Raw genomic sequence first — 13942 nt, 5'->3', positions numbered from 1 at the left:
TTATGTTCCATAGGTAAAATCCTCTGTTTAGATCTTGGGAGTTTTGGTGAAATCACTGAATGATGAACATTGTTTCACAAACCAGCCTGATCTACTTCAGCAGAAATCTCTGCTGTAGATTCTGTGCTCACATTTGGAAGTTTTCATTCACAGGCTGTAACTCCATGCCAGCTTCTTCCCAGTGAAGCCCAAACGTCTGTAAAGCCTCTTTGCAGTGGCAATTGCAATCGCTCTGAAATGTTTGGGCTAAAGATTTTTTAAAAATTAAGTAGTAATAATTTCATAATGATAAATATCTATTGCTGATCAATTTAGAAACAAATGATATTAAAATGGTTCTTAATTGGTTCTTTTTCTTATATTTTTCTTACAATAGGATTGGTGAAGCTTGGAGTCCACTGTGTAACATGTCAAAAGGTTGCAATAAAGATCGTCAACAGGGAGAAGCTCAGTGAGTCTGTGCTAATGAAGGTAATGGTCCATTGGGAAGATTTCAATAAAATTCTTCACTTTCAGGCTACTATGAATGAAATTGATTCCATTCATTATATTAAACAAATCTATTGCTATAACTTATCCTTTACCTGCATATTAATCACTACTAATTATCAGTGAGGCACAATGGAAGCAAATGGTGCATTAGTCTTGTTGAAAAATTGCACATTATAAACTTCTACTCAGCTTTTAAATTGCATTGAACCATATTTGACTACAAAGTGCTCTTGAGTTTTGTTGGTACTACATTCTATGTATGGCATCTTGTTTACTATTAATACACTACTTTCTATTCCCTGCTTACATTGGGACATTTACATAGGGAAAAATAGTTGCAGAAAGGAGCTGAGGGACATTCAATTACTTTTCCAGTTTGTGCATGTTGATAGATTTACTGCCAGGAGAAGCCATGTGAGAGGATTATTTTAATGATAAATTGGAGGACACAAAACTTTTGAAATTAAAGCCCAAGTGGAAAGAATTCCTTTTATGTTAGATTGTTGTGAGGAAACTCCAAGGATCTAATTAAATCAGGTGAGTTTCGATTGCACCATAAACTGTTTAAGAAATTTTGCCAATGGAACTCTTACTACTGAATATCTGCACAAGCCTTTATTAAACTGCCCTCTTTGGACCTCCATCCATGCTGAGCAAATATTATATGTAGTAACAAGACATTATCTCTGCACTGTGAGAGTTCTGGTCTTGCTTTGTGACGAATGAATGCTCTATCCACCAACCTTCAGTGAATTTATCTTGTCATGTTTCACAGCAAGAGCAAAATGAAAGGTGGCAAGCTCTTTAGAAGAAATTCTGCAAGAACGTAAGATAATAACGGAAACTCTGCAGGAACATTAAAGGGACTGTTTGAGATTTCATTTAGGCTTCGCCAACAGTACTTGATAGATTGCAGTGATGGAAGAAGGATCATTTGATTGGTTATTATAATACTTGACCTGGATGTTGCCATGTGACTAATACTGCCGTGAAATCCCTTTACATTCAGGAAAGGAAGCCAGCGGAAGTCACTTAACCGATCACACCTATGATGGTGTGAGCTCTCCCACTGCAGATCTGTGTCCTAATCTTGTTTTCTGCCTCCTTTCCCAGGAGGCACTCAAAAGTTTATATTCTGACGGTGCTCTTGCTTCAAAATCACACATTTAGGCCAGTTAATTATCAATTTACTGCCAATTTTATACAGTTAAAATGGCGTGTCCTTTTGGTAGCAGTAGAACAGCTGTAGTTCAATTTTCAATAAAGCACAATGAAGTTTAAATAACTTGTACAATTAATATCAACTTGTATTAATGTCATGGTGGGGAGCTGGCTGATGGAGGACCTCAGTTTTCTTCAGGCTGACTTCCAGGCCAAACATTTTGGCAGTTTCCGCAAAGCAGGACGTCAAGCGCTGAAGAGCTGGCTCTGAATGGGCAACTAAAGCGGCATCATCTGCAAAGAGTAGTTCACGGACAAGTTTCTCTTGTGTCTTGGTGTGAGCTTGCAGGCGCCTCAGATTGAAGAGACTGCCATCCGTGCGGTACCGGATGTAAACAGCGTCTTCATTGTTGGGGTCACGTCTCCAGAATGGAGGACCATCGCCTTCCCAAGATCGTATTATATGGCGAGCTCTCCACTGGCCACCGTGACAGAGGTGCACCAAAGAAAAGGTACAAGGACTGCCTAAAGAAATCTCTTGGTGCCTGCCACATTGACCACCGCCAGTGGGCTGATAACGCCTCAAACCGTGCATCTTGGCGCCTCACAGTTTGGCGGGCAGCAACCTCCTTTGAAGAAGACCGCAGAGCCCACCTCACTGACAAAAGGCAAAGGAGGAAAAACCCAACACCCAACCCCAACCAACCAATTTTCCCTTGCAACCGCTGCAATCGTGTCTGCCTGTCCCGCATCGGACTTGTCAGCCACAAACGAGCCTGCAGCTGACGTGGACTTTTTACCCCCTCCATAAATCTTCGACCGCGAAGCCAAGCCAAAGAAGTATTAATGAGCTGTATGAATTAAGGATGTAATGAAGGAATATTTGCCTTGAAATTCCAAACGGTGTTAAAGGGTGAGCTATATATTTATTAGCCATCAGCCTGATTAGTGCAGAGGAGAAGTTCAGAGATCAGGTAAGTGATTCACATAGGATAAATGGATTTGAAGTGGAGATCAATGTCTTCATTAGAGGATCTTGGACGAAGAGTGTGTGGATGGGGCCATACCTGTGTTGATGGGTGGAGAGGAGGGAAGTTTAGGGCTTGGGCATATTGAAGGAGAAAGATAAGTGGGATATGAAGGTTGAGATTGACTTCAGAGCAGATAACTGGTTGTGGTTTGGTGAAATCGGTGGGTTTGGGGACTGAATTGGTGAGGTTGTGGGACAAAATTGGTTGGTGCATAATAAGTTAAGACTAGTTTGAAAAATGTAGGTGAGTAGAAGACGGATAAAGATTGGCAACAGTCACGCAGGTGGAAAGGATTGAGAATCCTTGGGTGAAGGGAGATTGGGGTCTGGGTTAATTCCCCTGTCAGGATGAGGGAGATTGGTGGAGACAGGCAGTTGTTGGAGCCTGGCACATCTTGAAGGTAAGGCCAGGGATTTGTGGATTCGCTTCTGGAAAAGCATTAAAGATTAAAATAGAATGTAACAGGGCTTAGCTTAATGGAAGATACAAGGGAGACTGCAGATGCTGGAATCTTGATTTATTTTTAAAAAAAAAACAATCTGCTGGAAGAGCTCAGTTGATGAAGTGTTTCAACCTGAGACGTTGACCATTCTTTATCTCCCACTGATGCATCGGACCCATTGAGTTCCTCCAGCAGTTTATATTTTTGATGCTAATTACTTAATATTGGTTTCTTCCAGGCCAATGTAGTTTATTTTTTTCTCTCTGATGCTCCTTCAGGAACATTGCTTGTACATCTGACATGAAAATGACATCAAATACACATCTGCAACTCTTTCCAGGAGGTGAATAATTAAATTTCTGGATTCTTTTAAAGTGACTCCAAAATGGTTGTTGTGACTTATCACTCCTTGATATGCACATTTTCATCTGTGCAAGGCTGAAATGATCAGGGATATGAAGCTAATACAGTGCTAATGTTTTACATCTATTTCACTCATGACTTCTTTGGCAATTATGCACAGAATGCTAAATTTCTTTATAAAGCTCTGCAATGTGTCGATTTTGTCCTCGTGCTACTTTATTTAAAATACTTCCCAGACATTAATATCAGAAAATGCTCAGTCCTTCATTGATGAACCTTACAGTCAGTAACGCACTTGGGGGGCACAATGAATGTGAAATTTATTGATATAACTCAGTAACTCGTGCCTAAAGTGAACGATGGGCACAAATTTCAAATTTGGTATCATTCAAAATTCCTTTGATTTCCTTTTTCATAATATAAATGCAGAGTTCTTTAACCGTTTGTGTATTTGAGAGTTTAAGCAAAGGTAGACTCCACTCGTAAAGCCAGAAGCTTGATACATTTTTATCTTGCCATTATATTTGACAAATATTACCAATGCAAAAATGAGAAAATTGCATAAAAGATCATCAAAATATATTTTTTTAATTATCCGTTCGATATATTTCTGCAGTGGAAAGGTAAAAAAATAATTAAGTACATGTTCTTTCATTCCTTTCACCCTCTTATTGCCATCTGCTATTGCCGCATCATCCGGAATTCCCTCTTGAGCCTTTTTTCCTCCTTTAAGACCATTTTTTAACGTGAAGGGGTACTGATGGTAGTGATCAGCCATGATCTGTAAAATGGCGGTGCTGGCTCGACAGGCCAAAGGGCCCACTCCAGCTCCTATTGTCCTATTGAATCTCTTTGACTCAGCTTTTAATCACATCGCAGCATCTTTTCAAAGTCATGTCCAGTATTGATTCATTGGCTCATCCTTGCTGATTTATTTTCAAACACTTTTATTTAATAAATCAACAGTGATTTCTCATTGGTAATTTTTGAACTTACTGTCATGATTTTTGATACAGAATTCTCTTCCTCTTCATTTCCTGCTCTAATGCTGTCAAGACATTAGGAGCTTCAACTCTGTTCAACCACTGAACTACCTTTAGTGTTTGTAAAGCTGCAACTGCCTCCCGTGCTGCTAAAAATAATTAATCTACCTTTCCCAATACTGCTCATTATCAGGCAAACTCTTTCGTTTGGCATATTTCATGCAGAAGTTCCCAAGGGAGAAACTGAAATAGATGCAGAATTCACTGTTTTTATACATTTGAAATAAGAACAGTGAATATACTAGAATGAATATACAAAGATGAGCGACACAGCTAGTGTGGTTAGCACAACGCTGTTACAGTGCTAACGACCTGCATTTGAATCTGGCCCTGTCTGTCAGAAGTTTATGTTTTCCCTGTTTCTTGAGTGGGTTCCTCTGGTTTCTTCTCGCCCTTCAAAACATATGGGGGTTGTTGGTTCTTTGTGTGTAATTTGGTGGCACAGGCTGATGAGCTGGAAAGGCCTAAAAGCATAACTTCCAACTCAGGAGCAGATCCAGATTACTGGAATATGTGGCAACAGCATCCGTTACTGCACTGCGGTGTCTGAGAAGAGGGAATCAATTGAGAATTACGGACACTGTTCTAAAAGACATGTCAAAGGAAATGAACCTGGAACATATGTGCACAAATTAACGAAAGTGACGGAGCAATTAATAAGGCAGTTCTGGATTTTAACAATAGAGGCAAAGTGTTTAAAAGAAGGAAGGAATGCTGAACCTTTATAAGAGTCTGGCTCAGATTCAACGCAAGATTCAAGCTCAGTTCTGGTTGTCACTTTAAGGGATGTGAAGGCATTTGGGGAACTTCATCAATAATTTACAAGATGGATTGATGTGAGAATCAGTTCCTATGAAGAGAAGCTTGAAAAGAGGTTTTACATATAAAATAATGAGCACTCTTGACTGTTGGTTGAGGGAGGCTATCCCCAAAGCTGGAGAGATTGAGGTCACAAGAAGGGAGCATTAAGAATGTTATAAGGAGGTATTTTGTAGTATGTGGTGGATTCTGGAATGCCTGCAGATGTGATGAAGGCTGGTGCTTCTGTGGCCTTTGGGAGAGAATGAATAAGACTGTGGTTGAAAGAAAGGTTATGGAGAAAGAGCTTGTAGAAGCAACAGGAGAGTTGTTCTGCTAGAGAGCTGGTTCAAAAATGATGGGCCAAATCACCTCTTCTGCTGTATAATCCTATGTTTATATATGATTTTTACACCCCCCCCCCCATATATTTATATTTCAGCATACAAGTCAAACCCCCCCCCCGTTCAGCCTCATTTTAAGGGTTTTATGGCTGCCTGAGATGCCCCATTGAGCAGCATAAAAGCTCGCGATGCTTGAGATGGGCCATTGACCGGCGTATATGTCAAACCCCTTATATCACGCTGATTGCTATTATTGACGCAACACAGTCAATATTAAGTGAACTTTGAGTTGAAAGTGATAGAAATTGCCAAGAAAACCAACATCTGTGCTACTGCAAAAACATTTGATGTCCATGAGAAGCTGTTAAGAGACTGGAGGAAGGAAGAAGAGACTAAGAAAAATATCAAAAAGGCAATGTTCTTTGAGAAAAGGAATCATTCATTGGCAAGAGTTGGAGAATCATGTTGCAGAATGGGTACATGAACAGAGGCAAGATTGCTACCTAGTCATCTGAAATAAATAAAAAACATTTGCACTGAAGTGGGTCAAGTCGGACCCAGAAAGCAGTAAAGATTTTGTGGCTACAGTAGGCTGGTGCAACCATTTCATGAACAGGAAAAATCTGATATTATGACAAAAAAATGCACAGAAACTACCAAAAGATCCTGATGATAACATTTTGAGTTTTCACAAGTTTGTTGTACATAACTGGCAGAAATGCCAGTTTGCATTGGCAAATATTGGAAACATGGATGAAAACCTCATGAATTTTGACATGATAGACAATAGAACAATGAAATGGATAGGTGTTAAAACTCTGCAAACCAGAAGGCCAGGTCGTGAGAAGGCCAGGTCGTGAGAAGGCCAGGTCGTGAGAAGGCCAGGTCGTGAGAAGGCCAGGTCGTGAGAAGGCCAGGTCGTGAGAAGGCCAGGTCGTGAGAAGGCCAGGTCGTGAGAAGGCCAGGTCGTGAGAAGGCCAGGTCGTGAGAAGGCCAGGTCGTGAGAAGGCCAGGTCGTGAGAAGGCCAGGTCGTGAGAAGGCCAGGTCGTGAGAAGGCCAGGTCGTGAGAAGGCCAGGTCGTGAGAAGGCCAGGTCGTGAGAAGGCCAGGTCGTGAGAAGGCCAGGTCGTGAGAAGGCCAGGTCGTGAGAAGGCCAGGTCGTGAGAAGGCCAGGTCGTGAGAAGGCCAGGTCGTGAGAAGGCCAGGTCGTGAGAAGGCCAGGTCGTGAGAAGGCCAGGTCGTGAGAAGGCCAGGTCGTGAGAAGGCCAGGTCGTGAGAAGGCCAGGTCGTGAGAAGGCCAGGTCGTGAGAAGGCCAGGTCGTGAGAAGGCCAGGTCGTGAGAAGGCCAGGTCGTGAGAAGGCCAGGTCGTGAGAAGGCCAGGTCGTGAGAAGGCCAGGTCGTGAGAAGGCCAGGTCGTGAGAAGGCCAGGTCGTGAGAAGGCCAGGTCGTGAGAAGGCCAGGTCGTGAGAAGGCCAGGTCGTGAGAAGGCCAGGTCGTGAGAAGGCCTGGTTTACCATGGTGTTACTGTGCATGGCCAATGGGTCAAACCATGGTAATCTTCAAGTGCAAAATTAAACTGAAAATGAAAGTCCCTGCAGGCATTTTTTTTTAACTTTTTCATGAAAATTGTGTAAAACTATGGATAGACAATGAGTGGAACAGGTGGTTTAAGCAAAGAACAGAGTTTGCTGGTCTAGGATATGTTTCGTAACCACTTAACTAAGAATACTAAAAGTAGATTAGCAGTACATAATACTTACATGGTGTTTATCCCAAGTGGTTTGACATCTATATTGCAATCTCTTGATGTCTGCTGGAACAAACCATTCAAAGACTATTTGTGTGAGGAATGGAATACATGGATGTTGAGTGCAGAAAAGTAGTTTACAAAAGATGGGGTAATGCATGCTGCATCACTTGATATACTGTGTAACTTCGTGGTCAAGGCATGGGACAAAGTTAAAGTGGAGACTGTGATAAAACCGTTTTAAAAATGCAATATTTCTTGTGCAATTAATAACATGGAAGATGATTTATTGAGGGATGCTGACGATGAAGCTGAAACTGCCTCATCAGCTACAAACTGGGACCCATTTGATAACTGTTTAAACAGTGAGTGTATGGATTTGCTTGCAGCCATCTTTGCTTCAGACGATGGTAGTGAGAGTGATTTTGAAGGGTTCTAAATGAGTTGTTTTCAGACAATGATAGCAATTTTGAAGTGTGCGAATTGTTGTTTTCAATAAAATTCACAATGAAAATCTGTCACAGTCAGTTTTTGGTTTTTCAAGGGTCCACTTATACACTGGATCAGCATGGATCAGATTTTGAGCTGAATTTAAGGTCTCAAAAGTATATCCGATGTCTAAGTCAACTCCCATTTTTTTTAGATTTTTTTTGGGTTTCACAACTGCACTTGTACAGCTGTGTGTGTGTATATATACTGTATGTATGTGTAAGTATGAATATAAGTGTGTGTATAGGCACATGCACACACCTCTTTCCTCACCCTCCAAAATGTAATGATTAGAATTTTCCAGTGCCTGGATGGATTACTGGAAGTACTTTAATATTACTGATGAGAATCACACGATAGTTAAACATATCCTGCTTAATGACTGAACCTCTGTCAGGGTTTATTCAGCTTTAGTTAATAATGAAAAAGAAACAGTAAGTAGAAAGTGCCACTCAATAAAAGAACCACGGAAACCACTATAATATATATTTTAATGCATGCAGCACTGCTTTTGATGTTCAATAATGTCTGTTTCAGGGCATAATACTTCACAGTTGAATCACTTTGTTATTTGACATTTCAGAATGATTAAAATGAAATGTGCAACAGAGATGTAGATTAAGGGGATTGGGTACAGGAATGTTCGTATCTTTTCCTGTGCTTCAAAGAATATTATTGTAAACTGACCATTATGAGCCAGCAATCTAATCATCTCACAATAATTATTTTCCCCTTCCCAGTGCAATATGTTTCCCATTTTGTGCAAATTTCACTTTTTTAATGTAACAGCCACACATTTCAATTTTCTTGTCATAATTATATAATGTAATTGTGATGTCTCACCTTGGAAAGGGGTGTGATTTAGGAGAAGAGAATTTGTAATGCTTTTGCTGGAATCTGACAGAATCGGTGTATGAAACTATTTGAAAATTCTAACTGAGCGTTCTAACCCGTGCTGAGTTGGATTGGCTTTGCAGACCTCAAGTCTGGTGAAGTCAAGATCCTATCCGAAGTGCAGCTTAGCCTCTTCAAAAATGCCCTCATCAAACATTCCAGCAAGTAATTGGGTGCTCATTTTGTCCCAATTTTGCACCCTTGCAGGCATCATTGATGGTTCCTCATTTTTTGTTTAGCATTAACCATTGCTCTCTTCAAGGTAATGTAGCCTCTGTAGAATCCTATAAAATTCAATAAGGCACAATCTGGTTGCAGGTAGAGTATTCAATGGAGAAAGATGTTAATTTTATGCTGAGCATATAGAACTGCCAAATAAATTACTGTTCCAAATCTGTCATATTGCTATTGTCAGTAGGAAAGTAGAAAGTCAAACTTTGTAAGTTGGGAACCTCAACTTTTATTGCACAATTTCTTCTGCTCAGCAGCAAATATAAATTTTCCTCTGAATATAGTTCCTGACCAAATGTTAAAATACCCTCATTTTCTTCTTTATTTTGAAACAGAGAATAAATACAAATGCTGTTAGGTGTTTGATTGTTCAGAAAGTACAAAGTTTTGAATGCACAAGCATGAAGGAATATCTCTCAATAGAGCATGAGGTAGAGTGAGAAAACATAAAAGAAAACAAAGCCATTAATCTAAAAACAGAAAATGCTAAGGACAGATGCTAGATCTGAAATAATAACAGAAAATACGACAAATATTCAGCAGAGCAGATATGATAGCCTTATTAGAGGGTCTATGACTTGAAACATTGGTTTCTTTCCACAGATTTTATCTGACGAGCTAAGTGTTGTATTTTCTGTTTTATTCCAGACTTTTAGCTTTGGTATATTTTTTTTACAGATCTGAATTTGAACTAATTAGAAAAAGAATGAGAGTAAATAGAAAAGTGGCAAATTGAGTTCAATCTGGATAAGTGTGAGGTGCTACATTTTAGTATGTCAAACTTGAAGGCAGAGTACATGGTTAATGGTTGGATACTTAACAGTGTGGATGAGCAGAGGGACCTTGGGGGTTCCAATCCAGAGATCTCCTAAGGTTGATGGGACAGTTAAGAAGGCCTATGGGATGCTGGGCTTCTTCATTAATCAGAGGATTAAGTTCAAGAGTCATGAGGTAATGTTTCAGCTCTATAAATCTCTGGTGAGATCACATTTAGAATATTATATTCTGTTCTAGCCACCTCATTACAGGAAAGATGTGGAGCTAATGAGATGGTGCAGAGGAGATTTATCAAGATTTTGCCTGGATTGTAAAGTATGTCTTATGAGGTGGGTTAGCAGAGCTACAGCTTTTCTTTTTGGAGTGAAAAAAGATGAGAGGTGACTTAATAGAGGTCCACAAGCTTATGAGAGGCATAGATAAGGTAGACAGTCGGCAGTTTTTTTTTTACCCAGGGCGGGAGTAGCAAACATCAAAGGATAACTATACAAAGTGAAGGGAGGAAAGTTTAGGGGAGACATCAGGGGTAAGTTTTTACACAGAGAATTGTGGTTGCCAGGGATGGTAGTGGAGGCTGGAACAATAAAAACATTTAAGAGACTTTTAGACAAGCACATGGATGAAAGAAAAAATAGAGGGTTATGAGAAAGGGAGTGTTTAGCTTTGTTTGCTAGTTATATATAGGTTGGCCCAACAGTGTGAACTGAACAACTGTAAAGTTCAATGTTCAATATTTCATGGAATTGTGATATAGATTCAGCAGTAGAATTCAAATGAAAATTGAAAAAGTACTGGAACTAAAAATGGTACTGGAACTTAAAAAATAACTATGTGGGTTGGAACACAGAATGGAATGAACTAAATTGCTTTTTGAAAGAACAGGTCCCACACTTTGATGAGCCAAATAGCCTCATAGTATGTTGTATTGGCCTGTATTTTGTAGAAAAACTTATGGAAAATTTGTTCAGGTATTGAAATGTTTTCTTCCTTTGGTTTATTCTCCACTTTAATTTAATTTACCTTCTAGATATCATTTAGATATATGGCTGCATTAACTCTTTTCCTTTACTTTCTGAGTACCATATGTTCCTGGATATCAAATGAATTTCAGTCATGTCGGTGTAGCCATTTCATTGATTATTCCACTTTAGTTCTTAGTAATCAGATATTAATCCTCACCCACACAATCTTCTGTGCTTTGGGGAATATTTGCTTTGCAGTGTAAAATCCTTTTGGTAAACTCAACGCATTGATTTGGTGTTACAGGTTGTGGATAATTATGTCCCACGCTGCTCAAGGTAAATTGGCTGCAAGAATAGCTCTTTTGAGGAGAAGGGAACTGTAATTGAAAATAGCTTTTGAAAAATTCCAAGTTTGAGCAATGACTTGTAACTCTGGTATTTTTATGGAAATAATTCCTTGACTGAAGTGCCCTTTTAAAGAAAACTGCAACCATCATACCCTAGGAAATTTGAAATTTTATTGACAAGCAGAGCCGTTTTATTCCTGTGGATTTTATTAATCACAGTGTCTGTTATTAGCAGTTTCATTACGGAAATTTTGCCCTAAACCTAATCAAATATGAGTGGTCTTCTCACTGTGAAACTCAGCAGAAAACGTTTTGTCAGTATAATGCCAGATGGCCTCAGCTTGATAGCAATATACTGTAAGCGTATCCCCCTTTCAAGATTACCAAGTTGCTTTGCATGCTGGACATCTTGCAATATTGCACACTAGAAAATTCCTGTACATTAAAGAGAGATATGATATCACAATTATTTTTTTAATCACACAGTAATGGATCATTTAAATTGAATGTTTCCCAACTACACATCTGTAGGAAAGCCTACTCTGTTTACAGTAATAGATTGGTACAATGCTCTTCAAATTAATAACCTTTCTGTATTAGTTGATCTGAATGACCACCAAAATTTTATTTATGTACCAATTGCATGTTTAGATCTAACTTTGACAAATCCAGGCAAGAAAATAGGCAGTGGACATTCTGTAAGAGACCTGGATGATGGTTTACTACCCACTGTGCATTAGCTGGCTTACTGAATCGTACCTTCACTTAATTCTGATGTTTCCGTATCAGATGTTCTGGATGTACTCTTTGCTCAAGATTGTGTGCATTCCTGCTCTAGGTATTGAAAATCTATCAGACAAATTTCAAATTATTAAGCTGGTAACAATACATACAGTGAAGTCTTGGATAACTAATGGGGGATCATGGATGACTATAGTAATTCTTCCCAATTACATTAGGCCACTACTCATACTTTTCCCTATTAAGGTCATTAATCTTGTCTAACTACATGTTTCTTTTTATATTGTTTTATCAGGAGAGACAATAAGAAGGAATTGCGCATTTCTCCAAAGATCTGCTGAGAACAGATTCAAGACTGTTAATCTTTAGTATATTTTATAATAAGGGATCAGTTATTCTCAAAGAACATCTAAAATTTATTCTGAGGTGTACCTATACCATAAAATATGAGGAATTCAGATCAGGTAAAAAAAAAGGAACACGTTTGTCAGTGGTCTGAGCAGCGGTTTGATCGAGGATGTTAGATAATGGCAACAGATTATTTGTTGACATCTGTCCTTGGAAATTGGTAGCCTGAATGGGTAGAGAAAGAACAAAAAGAATGAATTCTGACAAAAAGAAAACATTTTTTGCTAAATTTGTGCATAGAAACAGCTGAACCAGAGATTTTGAAAAAAAGATTGAGGTATTTTAATGTTACGTGATCAGCAAATCTTAGAGGAAGAAAAACTGATGAATTAAGAATTTCTAAAGCTATTGATGCTTTCAGCTCTTTATTTTACACATTACTTCCCCTCAACATTTATAAAGTTTTGAAGTTGTTCATTGATTGTCCATTAAATGCATCACCCAAGGATAAGCCTAATAATTTCCAGTTCAGAATTTTGAAACAATACCTCAATGTTCAAAAGAGTGCAAGACCTGCAGGCCATCTTCTCAAGACAGGTTCATGAAACCGCTACTTCAGCAAATTATAGTAAAACCTCCAGAATCCGACACCTATGAAGATGGGCGGATGCCGGATAAGTTAATTTTCCGGTTGCTTGAGATTGTGTGTTACACAGATTGGGCACTGGACACTAGGGGGTGCCAATTTTAAACTTTCAGACATTTTACCTATTTATTTTCAATGATTTTTTTGCTGGTTGCTTGAGGCTGCCAGTTGCTTGAACTGAGATTTTACTGTAAATTTCAGTCTTTAAAAGTTTATAGGGTCCAAAAATGTGGATGTTATGATAAATCTGTGTGCTTGGCCCCAATTGGAGTGCTTTGTCTGTTTCTCAGTGCCACTGTAGAATGAACAGAAGGTTTTAGAGAGGATGCAGAAGAAACTTGCAAGCATGGATTCAGGGACCAGAATTAGCAGTCATGTGCAAAAGTTTGAGAAGCTATGATAATCCTCCTTAGAATAGTGTGGATCAAAGCAACATTTTTAATGCCATGCATGGCTAGGATTCAGAATTTACTGGTTTGTAAGTTGGTGGATATATATTCAATAGTAGCTATCAATGGGGAATTGGATAAATGGTTGAAAATAAAAAAAACATGGGTGAGGTAAAACTATTATATAATGTCATTGATTTACAATTCTGTACATGCTCCTTTAGCAGAATGATGATGGTTAATGTTTGTTAATCATCTACCGTTGTCCAGAAAGTGAACTGTGTAATCTAATTCAAGAGATAATTAAAATTGATTTTTAATACATTCTTCGTTTATTCCAGCACCTTTTCTTTTACTCTTCATTCACTTTCTTTCTCCCTCTTTATTGCTCTTCTGAGCCTGATTTAACATTTAATTTGTTCATTTTAATTCATTTCCTTCTCTTTTCTTGTACATGTCAGAATACTTCCTCAAACCTGTTAAAATGATACAAAGGTACAACAAAAGAATTTAGCAGACGCTTTTGCTGCCATCTCTCTTCAGAGTTACAAATGTTGTCTTGTTCTCACTGTTCCATTCATCAGAATGGTGTGGGTAAACTTTAAACCCTAATTCTGATGTTCACTGCTACCTTCATGCAGATGAATTGTTATTTCTAAAAGTATTGATGCAATGGCACTCTACCTTATTGTTGCC

At 38.8% G+C, this 13942-nt stretch overlaps 1 protein-coding gene across 1 annotated transcript in view; it reads left to right on the top strand.

The window, feature by feature from the left end:
• The window catches only part of LOC138744047 (serine/threonine-protein kinase BRSK2), a 783696-nt gene that overhangs the window by 269994 nt on the left and 499760 nt on the right, over window positions 1–13942 (top strand). Inside the window, exon 2 of the mRNA XM_069899549.1 lies at window positions 377–471. Within this exon, the coding sequence (XP_069755650.1) occupies window positions 377–471 (95 nt within the window). The remainder of the gene's footprint in view (window positions 1–376; window positions 472–13942) is intronic.

Source organism: Narcine bancroftii, chromosome 1 (assembly GCF_036971445.1).
Source record: "Narcine bancroftii isolate sNarBan1 chromosome 1, sNarBan1.hap1, whole genome shotgun sequence".
Classification (NCBI taxonomy): Eukaryota; Metazoa; Chordata; class Chondrichthyes; order Torpediniformes; family Narcinidae; genus Narcine; species Narcine bancroftii.
Note: the sequence above shows the minus strand (reverse complement) of the source record. Positions and strands in the feature narration are given on the sequence as shown.